This window comes from Monodon monoceros, unplaced genomic scaffold (genome assembly GCF_005190385.1).
Source record: "Monodon monoceros isolate NGI ecotype Baffin Bay Population unplaced genomic scaffold, NGI_Narwhal_1 Super_Scaffold_3, whole genome shotgun sequence".
Classification (NCBI taxonomy): domain Eukaryota; kingdom Metazoa; phylum Chordata; class Mammalia; order Artiodactyla; family Monodontidae; genus Monodon; species Monodon monoceros.
The window spans coordinates 64,763,695-64,788,415 of NW_021703780.1; the positions used below are offsets into that span (position 1 = coordinate 64,763,695).

General features: G+C 58.4%; 1 protein-coding gene across 5 annotated transcripts in view; it reads left to right on the forward strand.

The window, feature by feature from the left end:
• The first annotated feature begins 7,720 nt into the window (after positions 1 to 7,720).
• Positions 7,721 to 24,721, forward strand: part of SEMA3F (semaphorin 3F) — a 29,584-nt gene continuing 12,583 nt past the window's right edge. For 2 of the 5 annotated variants that reach the window (XM_029244237.1, XM_029244240.1), the window contains exons 1-2: positions 7,790 to 7,966; positions 11,996 to 12,153. In XM_029244237.1, the coding sequence (XP_029100070.1) occupies positions 12,042 to 12,153 (112 nt within the window). In that variant the 5' untranslated portion in view covers positions 7,790 to 7,966; positions 11,996 to 12,041. Of the gene's footprint in view, positions 7,967 to 9,582; positions 9,631 to 11,995; positions 12,154 to 23,352; positions 23,389 to 24,721 lie in introns of those variants that run through there. The other 3 variants (XM_029244239.1, XM_029244238.1, XM_029244241.1) reach the window with 3 other exon arrangements.

Below are 24,721 nucleotides of genomic sequence, written 5' to 3' on the forward strand. Positions count from 1 at the left end.
CCCTTCCGGGGGGCTGCCTTCATCTGGGCCCCACTTCCCTGCTGGGAATGAGGGACCAGGGGAGGCCATGCTGCGGCTGTCACGAAAGAGACATTCCCCAGTCATTTGGAACTAAGTAAGTCCAGATCCCAGCTTGCAGGCCTGGCTGCAGGACCCTCCTTGGGCCCCCCTCTCCCAGGACTGTGGCCACACAGACACATGGAAGGGGTGTGTGCAGCAGATGTGGGCCTGGGAGGCAGCCAGAAACCCCACAGGATCAGAGCCCGGTGCAGTCAGCTTTGTTGGGGGGCTGCCTGGGTCTCCCCTAGCTCTGAGACACACCTCTGCCTAAGGGACTATGCCTGCCCCTGGGGGGCTCACAGCTGGAGCTTCCCTGCCTTTCAAGTCAAGGCAGAGTCTACCTTGAGTCTCTGGGGCTGTAGCTTGAGACACTGTCTACTCAGGCCAGCTCTTCCATAGAGGAGGAAACAGCACATGGGTACCCATCCCTGCCCTGTCCTCAGCTCCAGGGAGTGTGAGCAGAGACCCAAAGACCAAGGTAGAAAGCAGCTCCCGGTCCCTGATCAGAGTATAGAGAGGCCCTGGGTTGAGCCCCTCTCTCATTCAGTGAGACTGGTATATACCAGTCTCCATTCTGGGTGCTGGGGAAGCAGCAAACAGACAAAACAGTTCCTGCCCTCTTGATGCTGATAGTCTAGCAGGGGTAGGGAAACGGACAATAAATAACAAGCATAAAAAGAAGCAAAAGGGCTTCCCTGGTGGCGCAGTGGTTGAGAGTCCGCCTGCTGATGCAGGGGACACAGGTTCGTGCCTCGGTCCAGGAGGATCCCACATGCCGCGGAGCGGCTGGGCCCGTGAGCCATGGCCGCTGAGACCGCACGTCCGCCTGTGCTCTGCAACGGGAGAGGCCGCAACAGTGAGAGGCCCGCGTACCACAAAAAAAAAAAAAAAAAAAGAAGCAAAAAATGTCGTATAGAAAGAGAGGAAGGGAAGGGAAAGTCAAGAGTGCTGGGGTAGTGGTGGTAGATATTACTGAGAAGGTACTATCTGAGCAAAAACCAGAAGGAGGTGAAGGAGAAGTCATAGAGGTGCCTATGGGAAGGGCATCCAGGCAAAGGGAACAGTCATTTCACAGGCCCTGAGGCTGAAGTGCCTCATGTGGGAGGAAGAGGGAGGAGGCTGTGGCCAAGAACAGGAGGACATGAGTCAGAGATGGGAGCAGGCTGGGGAGACAGCCACTGCAGGGACTTGGCTTTGACTCTCAACGAAGTCGGAGCCACTGAGAACTTTGGACAAGAAAGAGACATGGGGCTTCCCTGGTGGGGCAGTGGTTAAGAATCCGCCTGCCAATGCAGGGGACATGGGTTCGATCCCTGGTCCGGGAAGATCCCACACACCGCGGAGTAACTAAGCCCGTGCACCGCAACTACTGAGCCTGTGCTCTAGAGCCCACGAGCCACAACTACTGAGCCTGGGCGCTGCAACTACTGAAGCCCGTGCGCCTAGAGCCCGTGCTCCACAGCAAGAGAAGCCACTGCACTGAGAAGTCCGCGCACCACAACGAACAGTAGCCCCCGCTCGCTGCAACTAGAGAAAGCCGGTGCGCGGCAAGACCCAATGCAGACAAAAATAAATGATAATAAATAAAAATAAATATTTTTTAAAATCTTATATAAGAAAGAGACATGCCCTGGCTTCCATCTTAACAGGGTCCCTCTGGATCCTGGCTGGCTAGCAGGAGGCAAGAGCAGAAGCTGGGAGCCCAGTAAGGAGTCTCCCATACTTGTCAGGTGAGAGATGAGGTTGGCTGTGGAGGTGGAAGCTGCAGAGGCAGTGGCTGCAGAGCTGGTGGCCAGGGAGAAGGTAGGAAGTTGTCACCTGATATTTTGCATATTTTGAAGGTGAAGTTGAAAGTATTTACTGATGGCTTAGATGTAGATGTGTGAGAGAGTCCAGGCTTATTCAAAGACTTTTTGGCCCGAGCAGCTGGAAGGATGGGGCTGTCCCAACTGAGTTGAGCAAAGCCAAAGAGTGGCTGGTGGTTCCTCCCAGGTGGGCTCCAGATCCAAGGTCTTTTCAGCCAAGCTCCACATCCCCCACCCCTAGCCAGTGGCTGGGGCTGCCCAACCATAAATGACCCAGGGCCCAGGCACCCAGAAAAAAGATCTGTACCATGGGGGTAGAGGAAATGCAAAATCCCCATCCCAATTCTTAGTAAGGAGGCCTCTCTGGAGCAGATAAGGTTTGAGCTCTAGGCCCAAGACCTGGGCTCCCCAGCAGGGGCAGGACAGGCGCAAGTGAGTGAGGGCTGGCTGTCTGGCCTCTGTCTAAACAGGATATGCTCAGGCTGGCTGACGGTCATGGGTCACTTGGCAGCCAGCCAAGCTTGGGCCCACCCGGCCCCCACCTCCCTCAACATATACAAACACACACACACACACACAGTAATACAAATATGGGATGAGGGAGTATGTGGCAACTCAGAGCCCGTGGCTCCCTCTCTTATTCAGTCTGAATGCTCACGAGAAGCAGTTGCTGATGGGTCTACGTGGGACCCAGCCAGGAGAATGCAGAGAGGCCTGGGTCTGTTAATGTCTGGATGGGGATGCAGGACCCGCAGGGGCCCAAGGATGCTCCTGACCCAGCCATTAGGATTGGCTTTCTGGGAGGTAATATCTTCCTAGAAGCCTGCAGAATCTAGAAGGAAATAGGAAAGGCATTCCAGGCACAGGGGAACAGCATGTGCAAAGACCCAGAGAAGAAAGAGAGGGCAGAGCTCCTCAAAGAGGCTTGGGATGCCTGCAGGGCTCTGGTGTGGAAAGGGAGGATGAAGCAGCCTCAAGAAGGGACACCGGCCCTTTGTGCAGAAAGGGACAGTGTTTGGGGTTGGAGGAGGTGGCCGAGGGCTCTGGGTTAGAGGAAACACAGGGTTTACACTGGCACTGAAGTCGGGAAGAGCATTCCCGGTAGAGGGGACAACAGCAGAAAAGGCCTAGAGGCAGCTTTGGGGAGCAGCCAGGGAGGCGGGTCATTCCAGCTTTTGATGGGCTCAGAGCCAGCTCCTGGGGCAGGCTGGGCAGGGGAAGGTTGAGTTGAACCCCATCCTGCACCCTGGCCGTGGGTGACTCCTCACGGCCCGCCCCTTCCTGGTATGGCCGAGCACCTCCGTGCGCCCCCTCCCGGGCCCCCTTTCCGACACCCCCTCTGTGGGATCCAGTTCCGGATGGGTGGGGGCTGGGCCAGAAAGCAGGCAGCGCCTGGGGCAGAGGAGATGAGAAAACCAGAAAGCGAGGAAATCTGAGCCAGCAGCGCTGGGGCTGGGCGGGCCGAGGCTTGCTTAGCCTGCTAGGCCCGGGAAACAGGTTCCCCAGAGACCGGGCCAGAGGAGAGAGTGCTGTTTTAGTCGCCACCTTCATCAAGGGGGCATGGCCAGTCCCTGAGCCCAGGTCTTCCTCGTTCAGCCTTCCAGATGCAGAGCCCAGGAGGGCAGGTTTTCTCTCAAGGTTACCCAGTACAGCGGCTGCCCTGTCCCCACAGGGGAGGCCAGATAGATACAAATAGTGTAGACAGACAGAGGATCGACTGGCAGCAGGAGGCCGAGGGCTGCACTTCAGTCCCCAGCAGCACAGGCCGGAAGAGCCAGAAGGAAGTGAAACAGGCATGAACACTGCCAGAAACAAAGTCTGGGCCAGGTGGAAGGGCTGGAGGTGTTTGGGGGAGAAGACCTTCAAAGCTCTCCTGCCCACCGCAGCACCATCACCCAGGGCGGGGGCTGGAACAAAGGGGGCCAATTCCTTCCCAGGTGTAACCCCCATTGTTGGGCTTTGTGGCACCTCAGAAGCTCTGGGAAGCTGAGCCATGAGCCCAAGGCTACACAGCCAGGATATCACCCCAAGGGCCTATCCCCATGTCGGAAAAGAGAGGGGGCTGCTCCAGAGGCTGGGTCAGTGGGGGAACCTGACCTGGCGTAACCATCTCTGAACTCCCTACCACCTTGTGTGTCCAGGCTGGTACTAGGGTGGGCCATGGGAGAGCTGGAAAAGAAGAATGCGTGGGGTCCAAGTGTCTGTAAAGGAGGGAGGGATGGAGGCCAGGCAGGTGTTAGCCTGGCCTGGTCTCCGTTCAGGCAACGCCACAGGGCATCCTGGGTGGTTCTCAGGTGGAGCTAGCACAGCAGAGTGGCTTTTAGAGGGAAAGACTGAAGGACTCTGGGTGGCAGGGAGAGTGTCGGGCGGGGGCAGCCAGTCCAGAGGAGCCCGGTAGTAGGCATGGAGTTGGCTCCTGTGCTCCTGTGCTCTTGGCTCACGCGCCCTCTTGGATCTGGTATTGCAGGGATTTGCCCTCTTATTCATTCAGTAAAGATTTATTGAACTCCCTAAGTGCCACGTGTGGCTCTAGTACTCATTGCCAGCCCCCCAGCACCGGTCTGAGTTGCAGGCCCTTGGCTTCATGTAGGCCCTGTGGCCTGGCCCTTCCCTCCTGGAGCCTTCCCATAGCTCCTGAAAATGCCACCTTTCCCACACCACAGGCTGGTGCTTATAGGCCTCACCCCACTTCTCCCAGTCTCCTCTTCCTCATCTGTACAATGGGGACAGCAGGACTTGCTTCTCAATGGGATTGTGAAGTGCTGGGGAGGGGGCAAAAGACCATAAACCCTGCTGGCATGCAGGGCCTCCCAACCCTGCATCAGGGGCTGGTTTCAAGGGGTCTTTGGACCCCTGCAATTGAAGGCAAAATCACAGGATGCTCTACAGTATTCCTCCCAATGATACATATTATATATAAAATGACAAATAGTGTTACAAAATGCTCATCCCAGCATGACACACACAGGGCAAGGGTGCAGTGTGGATTCACTGTGGCAATAATAAAATTATTTTGATTTTTATTGATTACTCAGCCTTCTCACACTGATTAGAAGAGAAGTGGCATCATTCCACTGTGTGTAGCCAAGCCCAGCTCTAGCTCTCCTCCCTCTCCTTGTCCCCTTCCTCCCACCCCCCTGCCACCAAAGAACTCTGTGTGCTGGGCCTAATCTGTGTGTCTGAGAGGTGCTCCATGGACAAATCAATTGAGTCTCTTTCCTTCCTAACCCAGAACCCTGGAGTTGTCTTTGGCAAGTCCTCACAGTTCTGCTTTAGTGAGCAGGATAATGATCATGCTGGTGGTGGTGACAGAGGAGGCCAGGCTCTGAGGAAGCCAGGGAGGTTGTGGGGTGGTGTTGGAATTGATGGCTTTGGAAACCACAGTAATGGTGTCATATGCTGCACTGGTAATGGTGGTGCAGTGGTGGTGACCTCAGGGGTAACCCTGGTACAGAGGAGTGGGGATGAGGAGGAATGACTGACAGAGTGATTTTATTTTTATTTTTTTATTTTTTCAATTTTTTGGCAGCGTTGGGTCTTCATTGTTGCGCGTGGGCTTTCTCTAGGGGTAGCAAGCTGGGGCTACTCTTCATTGTGGTGCACGGGCTTCTCATTGTGGTGGCTTCTCTTGTTGTGGAGCACAGGCTTCATGTGCACACAGGCTCCAGGTGCATGGGCTACAGTAGTTGCAGCACGCGGGCTCAGTAGTTGTGGCTCACGGGCTCTAGAGCGCAGGCTCAGTGGTTGTGGTGCACGAGCTTATTTGCTCCGTGGCATATGGGATCTTCCCAGACCAAGGATCGAACCCGTGTCTCCTGCATTGGCAGGCGGATTCTTAGCCACTGCACCACCAGGGAAGTCCCAACACAGTGTTTTTTGTTTTTTGCGGTACGCGGGCCTCTCACTGCTGTGGCCTCTCCCGTTGCAGAGCACAGACTCCGGACGCGCAGGCCCAGCGGCCATGGCTCACGGGCCCAGCTGCTCGGCAGCATGTAGGATCCTCCCGGACCGGGGCACGAACCCATGTCCCCTGCATTGGCAGGCGGACTCCCAACCACTGTGCCACCAGGGAAACCCGATACAGTGTTTTTAAATGAGACATGACAGCGAGAGACGTGCAGGCACTGTCACTGCAGCCACTATTACTGCAGGCTGCAACCAAAAAAAAAAAAAAAAAAGCAAAGGGACTTCCCTGGTGGTCCAGTGGCTAAGACTCTGCATTCCCAATGCAGGGGGCCCGGGTTCAATCCCTGGTCAGTGAACTAAGATCCCGCATGCCACATGGTATGGCAAAAAAACCAAAAAAACCCTGCAGGCTGGTGTTTCCTTAGATCCAGTGGCCAGCCTCTGCTTGGAGCATGTGCGCCAGCACTCCAAGTCCAAGTCCGGGTCAGGAGACCCTCAGCAGGATCCCTAACATCCCACCCCAACCTACATTTGCAGTCAACCAGCCAATAGGTCAGAGTGAGAGATGTCTTGGGGGATGTCTTGTTAGCCAGGAAGAGAAGAGGGAGAAGGAAGAGAGAGGAGAGGGGGAACAAGGGAGGAAGAGAGAAAGGAGGACTGTAGAGGAAGAGGAGGAGAGGAGGAGAGAGAAGGAGGAAGCAGACAAGGAAAAATGGGGGAGAGGAAAGAGGGGGAAGAGAAGGGGAGGGCAGAGGAGGAGAGAGGAAAGAATAGAAAGGAGAGAGGAGGAAGGGGAGGGAATAGGAGAAGAGGGAGGAGAAGGAGGACAAAGAGGTCCTATGCCCACTGGGACCTTGGCAAAGTGCATGGGGCCAGGCTGAGGCTGTGGTCCTGGCTGGTGAGGCTACGGCCTTGGGAGTAGGGTTAGGTTGGGTGGAGGGTCCCTTCCTCGGATCAGTTGCAGGGCCCTCAGTTCATCAGGAGGCCATTTGAAAGCAAATGTCCCTTTTAGGAACCCCTATCCGGCTTCTCTGGGGTATGGAACTGTAAGGGGGTGGGTCCGTGGGGCTACTGGCTTGAAATAGGACTGGCTGCTGAGGGCGTCTCAGGGAGCTCTACAGCGGTTGAACGGAGCTGTAAGGCTGACCTGGCTTGGGCTGGAGGCGGCGGGCAGGTCCCGCCGTGCCAGCCGTCCCAGGGGCTGCACTGCCACCTGCTGAGCGGCCCGGGCAGTCCCGGGCCCTGAGCTGCGGGTCTCACGCTGGGCCAGGCATGGCGGGCAGCGGGTGGGAAGGAGGGACACGGCAGGGGGTGCGCAGGTGAGCGTAGGCTCTTTGCTCCCTGGCGCGCCTGCCCTTCCCGCCAGGGAGTTGAGTGCTCGGGTAAACACCAGGCGCGGTGTGCGCGGTGTATCCACGGATAGACAAAGCCAGGGCGGGGCGGGGGCGCCGCCTGCGAAGCCAGGGCGGGGGCGCGGGGTGCCGATTAGCCTCACTGGGCGCAGGCTGCCCCACCGCCTGGGAGCATCGAGCCCAGCCCGCGGACAGGTGGAGAGGGGGCGGGACGGCGGCCGGGCGGGTCCCGCCCTGGGGGTGGGGCCGGGCGGGGCGGGCGGGGCGGGGCCGCGCTATGCAAATGTCGCCCACGGGCGGCCAATTGCCGGCTCTCCCCTCGCGGCTCCGAGCGCCCCGTCCCGCCGGCGGCCGCGAGACCAGAGCAAGCGAGCGAGCGAGCGAGGGAACGGCAGCGGTCCGCTGACCCCCGAGCGCAGCCCAGCGCGGCCGGCCGGCCCCAGTCCAGAGACCAGGCGAGCACAGCGCCACCGAGCCAAGCCGAGCGTAGCTCCCCGAAGCCCAGCGCGCGCCGTCGCCCGCGCCCCGCTCCGGGGAATGCGCCCTCGGCGCGCCGGCCAGGGGGCGCCCGCAGCCCACCCGGGGGGAGGCGGCCCCGAGCGCCCCTGAGCCTTCCCATGGCCCGGGATGGGGCCCGGGGCCTCGACTGCTGACGCGCCCGAAGCCCGCAGAACCCGTTAAGCCGGGGCCGCGGCCCCGACCCGGGCTCAGGCACAGCGGCGAGAGGGCGCGGGCAGGGCCATGGCCCCGGGGGTCCGCTAGCGCGGACCGGCTCAACCGGGAGCCCCTCTGCTGCCGCCGCCGCCGCTGCTCGGGAGCCCAGGCCCCTCCGCCGTGGAAGAGGTGAGTGCGGCGGGAACCGGGAGGGAGCGGTCAGGCAGCCGGGCCACCCCGCGATCCCTCTGGGACCCGCGGCACTGCAACTCTGCGGAAGTGTCCGGGGCTTGGGGCTCAGAGAGCCAGGGGGCTTTCCGCGGACGCAGGGGTGACCAGACTGGTGTGGGTGCCTATACCTGGCCGGGCTGCCCCGACCCTCAGCATCGAAGCGATGTGGAGATGTGTGGAGGATGTGGCCTGCGGGGTCACCAGTGTGCAAAGCAACTTTTTCTGTGAAAGGTTCTGCGTGGGAGGGTGGGTGCTTCCTTACACCTCCACCGCCTTGTTCCTGGAGCGGGAGGCCTCATGCCCTTTCTCCTGGCTGAGCTCTCCCACTAACGCCTCACAGGCAGCGTTCTTCCCCAGTAGGTACGCCTGCCCTGCCTCAGTGTCCGGATCTGGGGATCGTCTGCTGGAAGGGAAGCGCTATACTGGCAGCCCCCACGTGGAGGGTCTCCAAGATCAACAGGGCAGGACTGCCAGCCCCAAGGCTTTTCTCCCAGCTCTGTGCCAGCCCCCTGACCCCCTGCTGCTAGTTTGGGTTTTCTTTCCAGCAGGGAGTCTTGCTTGGATTAGGGGCCCTGCTGTATGTGGGGAGTAAGTGAGCTGGGAGAGCCTGCAGTCAAGCCCCCCATCTGAGCAGGCTGGGGCCCCAGTGGTTAAGTGGGCAGGGGACCCTAGGAGCTAGGTGGACTTGCTTAGAGCAGATGGGACCAGGGCGTGTCAAGGTGGCCCAGGAATGAGGCAGGACTGGCAGGAGGGGTCAGCTGGAGCTAGGTCTGGAGGCCTGGCTGGATAAATAACTTCTAATTCTTGAGATAACTGTGTTGTGAACACCAGCCCATGAACACCTGGGGGAGGCGGGGGGGTGGGGAATGAAGGCACCGATGTGTCTGCTCTGGAGGTTGGGGGTTCCTGTCCTGAATTCATACAGATTGTCTCCCAGAAGCCCCTGTCCTAGTTGGAGAGATAGGGAAACTGCACCCAGAGGTTGGTAGGCTCATTCCGGTAGGCTCATTCCAGTCCAGGGGGTTGGATGGAGCTGGAGCCTTTTCCCAGGCTGCATAGGGAGTGTGCCTGGACCCTTGGGGTAAGGTGTCCTGGAAGGTGAGGACACTGGGCACGCCTGCCCCTGCTGCTGCCCCTCAGTTCTGAAGGAGCCAGGCCCAGAAGTGCAGGGGGTTGGGGAGAGGAGGCCAGGAACCCAGCCTCAGACCCCTGCCGCTCCAGGAATACCTTGAAGGGGAAGATGGAGCGAAGCCCAGGTGACCTTGACTGGGAAACCCTGGCCATGAAATGGGGGGGTTTCAATCCTAGCTATGCTGGTGTGTCTCTGCTTCCTGGTCCATAGGGTGTTGGGGGAGGGGGAAGCCAAGGAGTCTGGAAGGAGCACTGGCCTGCTGGGGGGGAGTATGAGAGCAGCTAGGTGGGGGGTGGGGTGCTGTTAATAATTTCTTCACCATGTTCCCCCGCAGCCCCTGCTCCTGCCTCCCTTCCATCCAGGCAGTTCTCAGCTCGAAGGAGCCAACCTTCCTTCCCTGAGGCAGGCTGTCCCCCACAACCCCCCCAAGCCTGAGAAGTCTGGATCAGTCTGGACAATTCGACCTCCTAGCCCCCTGCCCCACCCCCAGGTGCCTCCAGACCCCCTCGTTTGGCCGCCCCTTCCCTGCACCCCTTGCCAGCCCCAGCTCCTCGGTTCTTTGTTCGAACGTCTCTCCTCCGTCCCTCCCTCTCTCCTCCCTCTCTCCTCCTCCCTCCCGCCTGCCTCCCTCCCTTGCTCCCTCCCGCCAGCCTTCTTTCCTTCCTTCTCTGCTCTCCTCCTGGTGGGCTCCCAGGTGGCGGTGGCTGTTCCTTCTCTGTCCACCCACCTGGGCTAGGCCAGACTGGGGGCTTCTCCGGGGCTGGGGCTGGGTGGAATGCATCTAGGGGCTGGCAGAGGGGAAGCAACTGTGGAAATGCCCTCCCCTTTCCTCTCTCTGTCCTTCTCTTCCTCTTTTTCCTTCCCTCTCCTTCTCTCCTCCACCCCCCAGGCTGCCAAGGAGGGGGCCTAGACTTGGGCCTGAGGCCCCAACAGATTTGAACATCCCCCATTCACCCTTTTAAAGGGCCAAAGCATTGTGGGAGGTCCCTGTAGGGGCCCAGTGGAGCAAAGCCCTCCACGTTTCTGGACACCTTGGGGGACTCCACCACTGTCCTTGGTGACCCTGACCTTGTCACCATGAAAATGGCTGTAGGAGAAATGAGGTCACAGGGAGGATGGGAGGCGAATCACCCTGAGCCCTCTGATACAGAGGAACAAAGCTCTCTAAGGGACCCAGCCTGCATCTCGTCCTTCCCAAGCCAGGATAGTGTCTCCCAGCTTCCTTGAGCCCCACCCCACTAGCAGGTCAAGTTCTTGAACAAACATATGCTTGTAAGGACGAGTGTGGGCATGTAAGTGTGGACGTGTGTATATCCACAACTGTTAGTGGGGGCCTCCCAGGTGAACCCCAGGGTGCTGGTAGCTGCACAGCCCTTTCTCCCACCTGCCTGCCTCATCAGGGCCTGCCATTCAGTCAGCACCAGCTTTGTGCCCCAGCAGACTGGCGGAAGGGCTGGTTCTGATTCTCCCCTCCCTCCTTCAGCCATCCTCCCTAGGAGGGAGCACCTGTGATGGGGGATTTGGAAGGAACATGAGAGGTGTGTCAGGCACTCAGGAGCGGGTGTTCCCACAGAGGGCACCACATGGGGAATGGGTCAGTCAGCCTGAAGCTGCACTTCCTGTCTGAGGAACCACCAGTGGTTTGCTTGGCAGGAGAGGCAAGGTCTCGGGGGAGGTGGGCTAGGGAGGGCATCAGGGCCTGTCGAGTGGGGTTGGACAGTCAGATGTGGAGCCTGGGCCTTGCCTCAGTATGTGTTAGCCAGTGCAGGGGATTAACAGGCCACGTTACCTCTTACACCCCACCCCCACCTCAGGGTCCTAGAAGTGGGCCTGGGGTCCTGTCTCCCATGGGAGAAGGAAGTAGGCCAGACAGATCTGGGGGATGGGGCTCACATTGTCATTCTTGGTGCCCCCACCCCCAGTGCATCTGGTTGGGGGGGGGCGCGGTTGGGAAGTTGGCACTGGTTTTCGCCTGGAGGGAGCAATATGTTCAGACAACTGGTGCTGGGCTGCGTTTACCCAACAGCCAGTCTGCCCGGGGAGACAATATTTGAAAAACATTGTATGGAAACTTGGACCTGCTGGGGGTATGGGAGTTCTGCAGGGGACACTGAGGCTGGCTCAGACCCTGCTCCAGGCCTGCTGGCCGTCCTCGCTCCCCTTCTTTGCCCTCTGTAGGCAGAGCTGGAAATTTTCCTGGCAGGAAGTCCTTCTGTATGTCTGACCTGGATCCCTCCTGCTGTGATTTCAGTAAAAGTAGACCTTACTGTTCTTTGACTCTCCTTTTCTGGCTGCTGTCTCTCTCTCACTCTAGGCCATCTATGTGTGTCTCACTCATCCTCCACTCCCTCATGCTCCCAACCCCAATAATCAGGTTCAGATTTCCCTATACTAGAAGGAGAGATTTGGCTGGAGCCAGCAGGACTGGACCCATCTCTTCCCTCATTCCTTGAAGTGGAAGAGGGAAGGAACAGCCCATTTGGTTGGGGGTGGATGCAAGGGAACTAGAGGGGGCTGTAAGATCACCTGCTTGAGCTGAGCGCTGTGAATGGAAGTCAGGAAGCTGTGATGCGGGGAGGGTTTGAGTCTCCCATGGCCCCTATTAGTCCTGGTGACCCTAGGCTGAACTCAGTGGCTGGTCTTTAGACCCATTGTTTGGGACAAGAAAGAATATGAGGTTTTCACACTGAGGCATTCATGGCCCCAGTCTGAGGGTGTGAGCAAGGAGACACCCATCGCCCTATTTATTCAGATAGGGAAACTGAGGCACCTTGGGCAGAATTACACAGGGAAATGTTGGTAGGGCAGGATACCCCACTCTGCCTCACACATTGCAATCTTGCTCCCCCTCCCAGGTGTCTAGCCGGCTGCCTGATTTCTGGGCCCTAGGCCCCTCCCACAATGCCTGTCGCTGGCCTCCTCCTCTGGGCTTCCCTACTGACTGGGGCCTGGCCAGCCACCCCAACCCAGGACTACCTCCCGGCCACGCCCCGGGTCCGGCTTTCATTTAAAGGTAAGAGGCTGCCTTGCTGTTCCCCAGCATCCTCCTCTGTCCAGAGCACTTGGCCCTGTTGCACAGGAGAGAGAAGAGAGGTCAGAGCAAAAAAGGACAAATTGTGCAGCCACATGGGTCACACTGGGTGTGTTGGGGCTGACAAAGGAGGTGGTGACTTGCTGGGAAAGGCTGGAGACTGGACTACTTAGATATTTGGAGAAGGGTCCTGAGTCTGGGCTGCTTCTTTTTTTGTTTTTTTTTTTTGGCTGCATGGCATGAGGGATCTCAGTACCCCGACCAGGGATTGAACCTGCAGTGGAAGCATGGAGTCTCAACCACTATATCGCCAGGGAAGTCCCCAGACCGCTTCTAGAGCCAGAATATGTGGCCTCTGGGTTTGAGTCTGCAGAGCATCTCCCTCTGTGTGATAACTGGGGTGACAGAGGTGTCTTGCCTTTCAAACTTGTGTTTGCAGAAGCCCTTCCCTGGGTTTCCCTGGTGGCGCAGTGGTTAAGAGTCTGCCTGCCGATGCAGGGGACACGGGTTCGTGCCCCGGTCCGGGAAGATCCCACATGCCGTGGAGCGGCTGGGCCCGTGAGCCATGGCCGCTGAGCCTGCGCGTCCGGAGCCTGTGCTCCGCAACTGTAGAGGCCACAACAGTGAGAGGCCTGCGTACCACAAAAAAAAACAAAACAAAACAAACAGAAGCCCTTCCCTGCCACTGGTCCTGCCCTGCCTGGTGAGACAATCAGGGCAGACACTGAGGCCTCCGAAAGCTAGAGGAGCAGGACCTGCTCTGCTGGGCTGTGGGTGCTTGAGGGACCTTCCTATGGGTCTCCATGTGGGAGGGGTTCCTAGGAATTGGGGAGGGGCTCTTGGCTGTGACTAGAGTCTAGACCACCCGGTGAGTTCAGGGAGAGCACGTGCTGTTCTGACAGGCCTGACATCCCCAGTGAGCACTTTGCTTGAAGTCACTGGAACGTTACAATGATGAGTTGGAGTCTGCAGAATGAGATGCTAGTCCCCTGGCTCCATCACCTTTGCAGCTAACCCACTAGGCAGGTGAACACGCATGCCACACATACTCTCCAGGCATACCGATGGCTCACTCACTAGCCACTTCCTCGAAGGTGTGCATGATCCAAGAGTCTACCCTCGGCCTGGGATAAGGAGCAGCAGCCATGCTTGGGGGACCTGGGGTCGCCGCTGAGTTCTCAGCCTTGGCCCTCCTCTGGCCCTGGGTCACTTGGTCCAGCTGCCTGCCCTGGGTGGGGCCGACTCAGCCCTGGCTGACCAGATTTCTGGATGCACTTATAAGGGTGAAAGGCTGGGCCAACCTTTCCTTCCTCAGGCTTGGCTGAGGCCCAGCCCCCACCTCACCATGTTCCCATGTCCCCCAGCAGAGCCCCTCTCCTGGCCCTATATTACCTGTGCAACTTGATGGGGGAGTGGGGAGTGAATTAATGAGGATGTGCCTGGAAGGAGTCCTGCACAGGGCCTGAGAAATGGGCAGAAGAGTTGATTGGTTTGGGTTGTAAAAGACAACTCCTCTCCTAGGCCTAAGAAGGTGAGATACTTATTCTGCTGATATCTCTACCCTTTCCTGGTGGAAGTCCTCGGAGCTGATTAATAAATATTGAAGGGGCCTGGTCCCCCTCTCACCCCATTCCAAGCCCATGGTGCCAGCAGGGAGAATAGAGCATCCCCTCCCCCCACAGGGGCAGGGCAGGTGACTTGGTTTCCACACCCCTGGGATCCTGGAACCAAGACGTCCACTCTGGGTATTACTTTTGTCATCACCCTGGAGACCCATGAGAGGAAGCAGGAGAAACAAGATATTGGGAGGGTCTCTGTACACTCCTTTTAAACCTTCTTGGACCTGCAGGAGCAAAGGGGCAAAGGCTTTTGTTCCTTTTTTCCAGAGAGGGAAACCGAGTATCAGGCAAGGGCAGGGCCACAGTCAGGCAGGAGGCAGAGGAGAGGCCAGAAATAGTGCTGGTGCTCTGGCCTTGCCGACGCCTGAAGCCCACATCGGTCAGGTCGATTCCCCCTCAATTAGCTCTGAAGCTGACACCCACAGTGACTAAAAGCCCAACTCACTGGCAGCCAGCCTGTGGCGCTGACTCTCGTGGCAGCCTGGGGTGGGGCTGTAGGCTGCCTGGGGCCACCCCATCCCCAGGCCTCTGTGCTTTTGCACGGGCAGGTTTCCCTGTCCTGAATGACCTTTCTGTTTCCTACTTGATCTCCTGTCCTACTTTTATGCTTAGATGTCACTTAGTTTAGCAGATTCTTGAGTACCTGCCATGTGCCAGGCCCTGTGCTGAGCACTGGGGACTGTGCAGTGAACAAGATGGGGTGCTCACAGACAAAGTGGCTGAAAAGACAATGGACACCCAGCTGGCCGGTGCCTCCTGGGAGCTCAGCACTTACTGTGCACCAGGCCCTGTGCACCCCTCTCCCCCCTCATGCTGGATGGTCTCAGGCAGCTCATGCCTACGATGCGGCCCTCAGTGAGGAGTAGGCCCTCACTGATCATTTGTGGAGTGAGAGTAGAGACCAACACCTACAGAACCTGGACCCTGGCCTGGCTGTGGCCAGGGCTGGGGGGAGCTTCTCCTCCTGTATATACAAGAGGGGCACAGAGAGGGCTGCTCTTGGGAACACTGGTGGTCACTGTGGCTTCATGCCTCACTTTCTCCATCTGTGCCTTGGATGGATATAGCAGCTGCCATACCAGGCCTCAGGGCCTCCCTTACCCTAGGCACATCCCCTCCCTTGCCTGGGTCCTGCTGCAGTTGGGAGGTGCTAGTTCCGGCCTAGACGGGCCAGACCCTCTAAGCCGGAGGTTCTGGTATGAGGGGCCACACTGCCCAGGGCAGATAAAGGAACAAAGGCAGGAACTGGGCCAGGCTTGGGCTTGCTGCCTGCCCATCCGCCTGGGCACCCCAGCCAGGCCTAAAGCTGAGAGAGGGTTTAAGGGAGAAGGAACCCAGGGTTCAGTCAGAGTGGGGAGACTCCTATGGCCCATCTGCTGAGCTTCCATCAACAGCACAGCCAAGGTCATGCAGAAATGAGGGGTCAAGTGAGGAGGATTTTCAGGAGCAGGAGAGCTATTTTTTGAGAGCTCATGGATGCTTACAACTAGAGAGCCTGGGCAGCAGGGCTCTCTTTTCACCACCTATCCTTGCCTGGGCCTGGAGTCCCCTTAACCCCAGAGTCACTGGCCAAGCCTGGGAGAAAAAAACCTCTCCCTTCCCCCACCCTGAGATGGTCCAAGCCCTGGGGTACCACCTCCCACTGCAGAGGGAGGTGTGAGGGCCCTGCCAGGTCCTTTGTTTAGCTTGGGGAATGTTTACTTTTTCCCAGGAAGCCACCCCCACAATACACTGCTGCTGCCTGGGCTGGCTTTGGCCAGGACTTGAGGCCAAGAGGTGTTTGGAGGGGGAAAGCGGTCTTGTGATGACATGAGGTGGCTGGGCTACTGGGGAAACTGAGGCCGGAGTAAGGAGATGGAATGGAAGGTCACCTTGCCAGGGGAGGTCAGGAAAGATGAAAATAATAGAAATAACTGTAGGTACCCATGATGATAACCAAGTGGTAGTCCCTCCAAGGCCTGGGGAGGGGGACTGCCTGGGTATCCTGTGAGGAATCAGACCCAGAGGCTTTCCCGGGTCACTCAGGAGCAGGACTAAGATGGAGCCTGGCTCTGCCTGATGTCTGAACCTGTCCCAGGACTGGGGGTGGAGGGCAGGTTGGGGATGCAGGCGCAGCCCTCTTCCATGGGCTCGGGCTCGGGCTCGGGCTCGAGCTCCAGGACCCTGCAGTGCCGGCTTTAGCCTGCCCAGCCTCACTTCCCAAGGAAAGGGCTGGGTTCGCACTGGTCAGTCTTCTTGTGCTCTCTACCACTGGAGAAACAGCACTTGGGTTTGCTTATTTCCTATGAATCCAGTTGTCCATCACCCCAGCCCCTTCACTGATCAGAGTCCTCTAGGAAGCTCTCTCCCTTCGGAGAAGGAAAACCAGGGTCCAGGAGTGAAAAGGGCTTCTATGACCAGAGCAGCCCTGGGGTTCAACCTTCTCAAGAGTCTGGGTGTATCTGGCTTGCTCTTTAGGAAGGACGTTTTGCAGGTGGAGGGTGAACGGGTTGGTGCTGGTCAGTGCCCACCAGCCCTCCTCAGCCCAGCTCCTGAGCCTCTGGGGCTATTGGGCCCATAACAGTGCCACCACTTACATCATTTACGTGTGGCATTTGAGAACCAAAGTCGCCAGGTCTCCTTATTAGGAAATGAGGAGATTGGAGGTTAGGAAGGGTCACAGTCCATTTACTTCACCCAAGGGGGAGTGAGTATGGGGTGAATACGGATTGAATTGGAAGGGCCTTTAGCAAGCCTCAACTTAGCTGGCCTGACTGAACGGTGTGAGGAGTGGGGCTGGGGAGCTTAAGGACCCTCCCTTGCCCACCAGGGGGGCTCCCTGGCCAGCCAAACAGGCTTGGAGCTTCAGATTGCGAGGGACAGGTGAGAAGGCCCAGGAGCTTGGAGGCCAGGGGTGGCACCAGGGAGCTGGGTAGGTGGCTTTGACAGCTACAGGGGGACTTGGAGCTAGCAAACTGGGGAGGTGTGGGTATTCCAGGATGAGCCTGATGAGGGAGGAAGGAAGACCCAAAGCATGAACTTGAGCCGAGATCCCTGCGTTTCAAATCTCAGTTTTCCTGGAAATGGGAGCTGCCTCACTCCTGAGAGGGGACTTGGAAATGGCCGCTTTGGGAGTTGGGAGGTCCTGGGTGCTGGTTGGCTGCCCCTCAGCTGGCCAGGGATCAGCCCTCGGAGAGAGCGGGGCAGGTCCTTGTGCTTGCCGAGAGCCTGCCTGAGGCCCAGCCTGGGTCAGCCAGGCCAGGGCCCGAGGCTCTCAGCTGTGGTCCTTCCAGGTCCAGCCAAGCTTCAGATGGGACCGCCACTGGCTGGGCCTCCGCAGCACAGGCCTTGTCTCTGGTTCCCTGGCACGACGCCCACCCCTCCCTCCCTGGCTCCAGCTTCCCTTGGCACGGAGTGAGGAGCTGGTGCATGCTCAAGGAGTAAATCATGTTCCTTGGCAGCCCCCACTGCTTCGTAATCGTAAAGAATTTAAAGAGAAACCACCAAGATAAAAATCTCATCCTGGCCCATAAAGGCATCTTTCACCCTGTGGCTTGGGAGGTGGCGGCCTCAGAGTGGGCTCCTGGCTGTCTGCACCTGTGTGTGTGCACCTCCAACCCTGTGACCTCTCCAGAGGTGGTGGGGAGCCCAGAGGGTGTCTTCAGAGCCGTGGGTACTTGGCTTCAGACTCCTGGGAGACCTCCCGCTCCTCCCCCAGGGCAGGCGGTGGGACACTTAATTTGGTAGAATGAAGAGGTGGTGCTGTGGTGGTTGAGAGAGCTGGCCCTGAAGGCAGGCAAACCTCTATCCTACCTTGTCAGCTGTGTGATCTTAAGACAAGTAGCTTAGGCTCTCCCACCCCCGGTTTCTCCATGTAAGGTAGGGATGGCAGTGGCCCCATGGAAACGGCATCCTGAGGTCTCAAGCTGCCTAGCTTGCATCCTGGCCATGGGTAGACCTTGCGTAGTGAAGTCCCTCTGTGTCCCTGCTGCCTCATCTGTAAAATGGGGGCAAAAATGGTGCTGACTTCATTGTGTTTTGTGCATTAACTTTTTTTTTTTTAAATGCTTGGCTTTTTTGTTTGTTTTGTTTTGTTTATTTATTTATTTTTGGCTGTGTTGGGTCTTCATTTCTGTGCAAGGGCTTTCTCTAGTTGTGGCAAGTGGGGGGCCACTCTTCATTGCGGTGCGCGGGCCTCTCACTATCGTGGCCTCTCTTGTTGCGGAGCACAGGCTCCAGACGCGCAGGCTCAGTAGTTGTAGCTCACGGGCCCAGCCGCTCCGTGGCATGTGGGATCTTCCCAGACCAGGGCTCGAACCCATGTCCCCTGCATTAGCAGGCAGATTCTCAACCCCTGCGCCACCAGGGAAGCCCTGTGCGTTAACTTTTTGTGAATACAGTTATGGCTCTGGCAAAGGAAGTCTCAGAAACTAAGAGCTACTCTGAGGGTGGCAGACACCCTCAGAGGGCTGAGGGCTGATCCTGGGGGTGCCCCAGGAGTCCGTACTGCCTCACCTCTCCCTCTAGATTTCTAACCTTTGGTAAAGCAGATGGTGTTTGGAAAGGACTGCAAGTGGGACCCTGAGCCCTGTGGATGGAGTGGGGTCAGGAGGAGGAGGATGCCTACCATGGGTGTCTGGACAGGATTTGTGGAGGAGGCTACATCACAAAAGGGAAGGGAGATTTCGGGAGCGGGAAGAGCAGGAGCAGAGGCGGGGTGTGTGCGGTGCAGCAGTTGGGGAAGGGCGAGACGCTAGATGGAGTCTTGCTCTTGGTGCTAGGATATAGAGTTTGCACTTTCTCCTTGTGGTTTTTGAGCTCTTTTTTTCATGGCAGAGGTACCAAATACATACTGGGAAAAAGATAATGCATTTGGGGAAGGGATGCCATGGAGGGGGCTCTCCCAGAGATGAGTGTCCCAGTCTGGTTGGAGCCCACGATCTGCTGCAGTGACACAGCCCGCAACCCCCCCAACCCCACACCCTGCACTGTTCTAGCTCCTACAGCTTGTGCTAGGGGTGACCAGACCTGGGTTGCTCACTTGGGCATCTACATGACTGGCCCGAGAGTATGTTTTCTTGGCCTGACCTGGTGCTGTCCTGGGAATCTGAGCCCTGCCTCAAGGGAGCCCTTAGAGCTCTGGAGAAGCAGAGAAGATTCCTGCTGCATTTTTCTTAGAAATAGCAAGAGGGCCTTTGCCAGAGGCCTGGATGCCAGAAGGCTCCGATCTGAATCCAAAGCCCAGCTCACGTGGGTGCCTGAGCTTGGCAGGCCTGCAGGCCCCCGCCCCCCAGGCTGCTGAGCAGCCCCTGGGAGAGGGTGGAGGCCTCCTGGGGTTGCTTACTGATCCTGACCTGGCAAAGAATGGGGTCTGGGCGGTGGCTGCTGGCCTAGGTTCCAGGAGGCCAGCCCGTGGCGGAGGGAGGCTCAGCTAGGCTGACCTGTGGCATCCTCACAGGGGCTGCTGGCAAGTATTGCCTATCTGCTATATCTCTGCAGGGCAGAGACAGCCCCAAAGCAACAGGCCCCTCCAGGGACCAGGAGGCCTTCGGGGCGTGAGGCCTCAGCTCCACCCCCTTCCCCCAGTCTTCGTCCTTCCTTCCTTCCCCTGATCCCCCCTTGTCTGCATCTCCTCCCATCACTACCATGACCCCTCGTGGCTTCCTACCCAGACATTCTCTTTCCTCTAAGGTCTCTGCACCCAGCCAAGGGCCTTGTTTCTTCCCATTTAGGGCTCAGTGCTGATGCCCTCATTTCCTTCCAGGGGCAGAGTCCACTGTGTGGACCTGCTGGTTCACCAGCCTGGGTGGCTCCTGTCAGTCCTACACTACAAGTGTAGAGCAACAGCTAGAATGTGGGGGCCTCCTGGGCTCCTGCAGCACCTGAGGTGGAATGGGTGGCACTCCAGGCTCCTCTGCTCAAGGCTGCTCACGCTGTCATTTTGCTTAGCACTCTCCAGTCCTAGCACCAGGCCTGTGTGGAGTACTCGCTGCCTTTCTGGACTGGCGACCAGCTAAGTCATGCCTGGAGTCCTGACACAGCCTCACCACATCCCTCAAGGCTGACCCTGAGCACACATCTGTCTGTGCGGTGCCTCAGTGTCCCCATCTGAATATTGGGGGGGGCGCTAAGACTGTCTGGGACATCCTGGGAATCTCTGGGTGGGTGATGTGAAGGGGCTGCAGGGACTCCAGGAGTCTGAGGAGGGCAGAGATGGGGGCTGGGCCCAGGGCAGGGGGAGGGTCTTGACACCCACCAGCCTGTTGGTCCCATCCTGGCCTGTCTGTCTGGTTGATTTATCAGAGTAAATGAGCCATGGAGAGTTTGTTGTCTTTTGCAGTCACAGGGAGGAGGAGGTGGTGGAGGAAGGAGTGAGGGGTTTCCGGGCCAGGTCTGGAATGTGGGAGGAGGGGTGGGCTCCCCGAGGCCTGTGGAACTGGAGGCTCTGATACACTCTGCCCACCTGAGAAATGGATTGGTGCCACCCTCCCCTCAGGACCAGCCCCTCTTCCCACCCCCTTCCCACTTCTTGGGGCACATTCCAGTGTGAACTGCTTGCCGGGCCCAGGCCCCCTCCTCCCACCCCAGGCTCAGGGACCGCCTTGACCCTTCAAGCCAGCCTCCTTGACCACACTGTCTTTTCCAAGCTGGGCAAGAGCTCTGAACTTTGCCTGGCCTGCGGATGCCCAAAGGTGTCCTCCTAGGCAGCCGTGCATGCCATTCGGGTCCAGGTAGGACATCCTGGCCCCCTGAGCCACCAGCCCAGACCTAGAACAATCAGGCACCATGTGGTCCTGGGGTTGGGCAGGGATCAATGGAAGCACCGAGGCTGGAGGGCTCCCTACCTGCTGGGACACAATGGTCTAAAGTCACTGGACATCCTTAGTGGGGAGATATGTAGAACCTTTGCTGTCCACAGGTGTGTGTGCCAGGGAGTGACTCTGCTGCCCGTTCCCACCTGGCTTTTTCCCGGGTCAGGATGAACTGTGCCCCCAGCCTGTCTTCTCCTGGGCGGAGCAGGTGGGCGCTGGGGCGGAACGGGCGTGGGAACAGCATGCCTGGGCCTGCTGGTCCCAGGCCCCAGGCCCCAACCCCCAACCTCCAACCCCCAACCCCCAGCCCTTAGCCCCCAAAATGGGAGGGAAGCCTGCAGCAGAGCTTAGCCCAGCTGGGCTGCTCCAGCTCGGCTCCAGCTTGGTGTTTACTGAACAGCTGCGATGTTTACAGTAGCCCTATAGAAGGGGCCCCTTGTTCCAGAGGATTTCCCATCTTGTGGGTCCCACTGGGGGCTCTTCTGACCTCACCACCTCTCCGCACCCCTGGGATAGGCATGTCAGGGTGGCAGGGACTACAACCATCTCCACCCTCTCCAGCGCTGGGCCAGTGTCTTGGCACCTGCCCCTCCACCATTCACTCTGGCCTTGGGTCCCTCTCCCCTGGAGGAGCTGACATTCCCAGGAAGTGGCAGCTTTAAGTGATGAAATACGGTAACTGGGTACCCAGTTCAGACTTTTAAATTAAATTCAATCAGAGCCGTTATTGAATATAAACACGTGGAGTCATTTACATGTTAATTATGTTGAATGGACTATGAGGCCATAATTAGTTGCTAATTGGGTGAGAGCGGCTGTAATTGGTTTTGTTGGCACTGACCTGGCTCACCTGCCTAGGGGGAAGAGGGGCGAGTATGGATGCCTCCTAGGGAGGCTTCTGGGTCTCCGATCTGGACAGCTTGATCCAGAGATGGGATTGAAGAGGACAGATTTTGAGGGGCTTGGGGCCAGAGGAACCTGGAGCCTACCCCCCAGCGAAGAGGCAGCTTAAGCCCCAGGCAAAACCCTGGGTCTGGGTTCTAGGGGTTCCCATCTAGAACATCCCTAGGGATGGGGTGGGAGGTGGGACTGGGAGAGCCAGCCCTTGAATCAAAGGTGACAGTCTCTTCTGCCCAGCCCCATGTGGGACCTGGACCTGAACAAATGGTAAATGCCTAGGAGAGGGTCCATAGGAGCACAAGGCAGATGCCACCCTGGTATGTCAAGGCAGATGCTGGGGCCCTGGATTGGCCTGGCCAGGGTTGGAGTCTTGGCATTGAGGTACGAGTAAGGTGGATGTGCTGAGCAGGGAGAAAGGTGCATGCAAAGGCTTTAGGGAGGCCCTGCCCCCAGCTCGCCTGGCTGGGGCTCCAGGGTTACAAGGCTGTGGCCAGGGGCTGAGGCCTTCCGGCTGGCCGCTCATTAAAAGAGGATTAGGCCGAGAGCCAGTGGGTCAGCCCAGCCCCTGGGCCTTCCCTCTGGGGCCCCTCACAGCTTGAGGGAGTGGTAAAGGGGCCGGGGGCCAACCCTCCCTAGAGCCCATGGGAGTGTCCAGGAGGGACCCTGCCATTCCTGCTGCTGCCACTGCTACCATCTCCTTATCCACCTCAGTTTCCCTCCTCAGAAGGGTAGGGGGATAAAGTACTGACCAGAGACCCCGGCCAGCACCCCCACCCCTCACCCCCAGCCTCATTTCTCTTCATCTTAGGGATTAAGGCTGGACCAGCCCACATGAAGTCAGAGGTCAGGGCTGAGCTGCCGGGACCTGTCTATCACCTCCCAGTACCCAAGCACAGCCCAGGGAGGTGACCCTGTCCGTCAGGGCCTGCTGCTTTGTAGGGCTGTAACCAAGGGGGCGGGGTACCCATCTCTGATCCAAGACCCCCCTTTTGCAGCAGCCCCTGCCTCACTGGCAAGCAGACCTGGTGTCCTAGAGACAGGCAGCAGGGCTCGGGGGCCGCCCACTCGGGGTCTGCGGGTGAGGGCTGCAGACACGCCTCCTCAGTGCTGTCCTCGCCACCGCCTCCTTTAAAGTAAGGCATCATCAGCTGCTTCCCAGAGAGGAGGAAACAGAGACCCCAGGATTAAGCCTCCTTCACACTGAGGAGATTCCTGCCTCTGGACCTTTGCCAGCCCGTTCTGGGCCAGGACCCCAAGTGTCTAACGGCCATGGGAGAGTGCTAGAGGCTGGAAACGACTGCGGAAATGAGGTGTCTGATGCCAGAAAAGGCTCTTCCTTCCCCATGACGGGAAAAGCCTTCCCGGATGTCACCCCACCCAACCTGTGCCCAGCCTGGATGAGGGCACGGGGGTGGGGAGCTCTTCCCTGGAGCATCACTCAGGCACACCACCCTCCCTCCCCAAGGTCACAGCTTATACAAACTTGAATCCCTGACACCCACAGAGCCTTTGGTTGTGCCCCAGCCCCTCCCTCTGTATTGTCCTGGGGGTGGGGGAGGGGCGACACTCCTGCTATCAGAGCTGGGCCTGGGGCAAGTGGAGCAGAGGTGGGGACTGGCCTGAGGACAGGAGCAAACTCAGTCCGTGTCAGCTCCCCCACATCCATGCCCCCTCAGGCCCCCAGGTCCCCTTGGCCCAAGTCCCTGCTCCTCAGTGGGGCTGAGGGCCAGTAAGCTCTAGCCCTGCTGACACTGCAGGTGTCAGAGCAGCATGCCCAGGGCTACTCAACCACCATCTGCCCTGACCCGGGCTTCTTGGAGGAGTGAAGGCCCCCTGTTCCTCTACCCTGCGGCAGAGTGAGGAGGTGGGACAGCACACCAATTTCACTCCTCACCCTGTGACCTAAGGTGAGCACCACTCTCCCCTGGGCCTCAGTCTTCGTGTCTGGAGCTGGGGGTGCAGGGCTGTCATGGGGACCCTTATTTGAATTCTTTACTACAATCTGGCATGAGGGAAATGAGTGCTCCGAGACCGCAACTGGGGTCATGAAGCCCATGCCAGAGCCAGAGATTCCTCCCCCTTGCTCCCACCCATTTCCTACCCCACACAGCCTTATGGGGGCTCCCCACACCCGCCTTAGTTTCCACAGAGACCAAAACATCACATCCTGTGACAACAGAGCCATTGACGCCATATCCCGTGGCCACTGGGAGGGGTCCCGAGGGTCCTGAGTCATGTGCCCTGTCAATGGAGGACGAGTCACCTTCCGGCCCTGGCCCTCCCAACAGGCAGTCCCCACCACCAGGACTGGCTCTGCCGGCACCTGACCCTCCTTTAGCCCAAAAGGCCATGGACCTGGGTGGGAATATCACGCTCCATGCAGACTGACATGTCACTTCCCTGCTCTGTGCCTCTCATCTGTAATTTGGATGTTAATGAGCACAGGGCTTTGCACATAATAGGTACTGGATGACTAAGTAAGAGGCTCCCTCCATTCCCACCTCTACCAAAGGGCTCAGGCACAGAGAGTTGAGAGGGAGGATGTCAGATCAGGGCTGGTCTCCTGCTCCTCACGTAGGTCTCAGTTGCCTCATCTGCTGAATGGTGTCTCCTCTGTCTGTACTTGGGAGGGGGACTTGGACTTGGGGGTCGTGGCACTGTAGAGGGGGAGGGTCTGGATTATAGGGACCCAAGGCTAGGCGGGGATGGGAGGGTAGGCATTATGGCTGGTTGCATTCCTGGGGCTAGATATTTGGAGCTCCCCCGCACCTTAGGTGTCTGTGTCTGAAGGTGCCCACTTCAGCCTCGCCTCCCTTCCCCCCATTGCCCCCCAAATGTCCCCTAGCCCAGCAGGACGGGTAAGGGCACAGTCAAGGCCATGCCCCCAGCCAGGGTATAAATAACCCCTGGCGGGCTCTCCCAGCCTGGGGGGACTCCGCTGGCAGCCCCACTTCCTCTCTGGCCACTTCCTGGCCCTGGGTTGGCGAGGGGGGGGAGTGTTTACTTTCCTGTTGTCACTATGGCCGGGTGGCCAGGCGGGGGACTCCGAGTGGCCCAACAACAGGTGCAGGACAGGTGCTCAGGCTGCCCTGCCTAGGACTTCAGAGGCACCGCTGATGAGGCTGTAGCCAGGCAGGGATCGGCCCTTTGATCCCTTGGCGTCCCTGCGTCCCAGTGGTGGGCCAAGGTCATCACCTGTATTCTCTTGCTGCCATAGTCAGGGCTGGGCAGGGCAAGGCC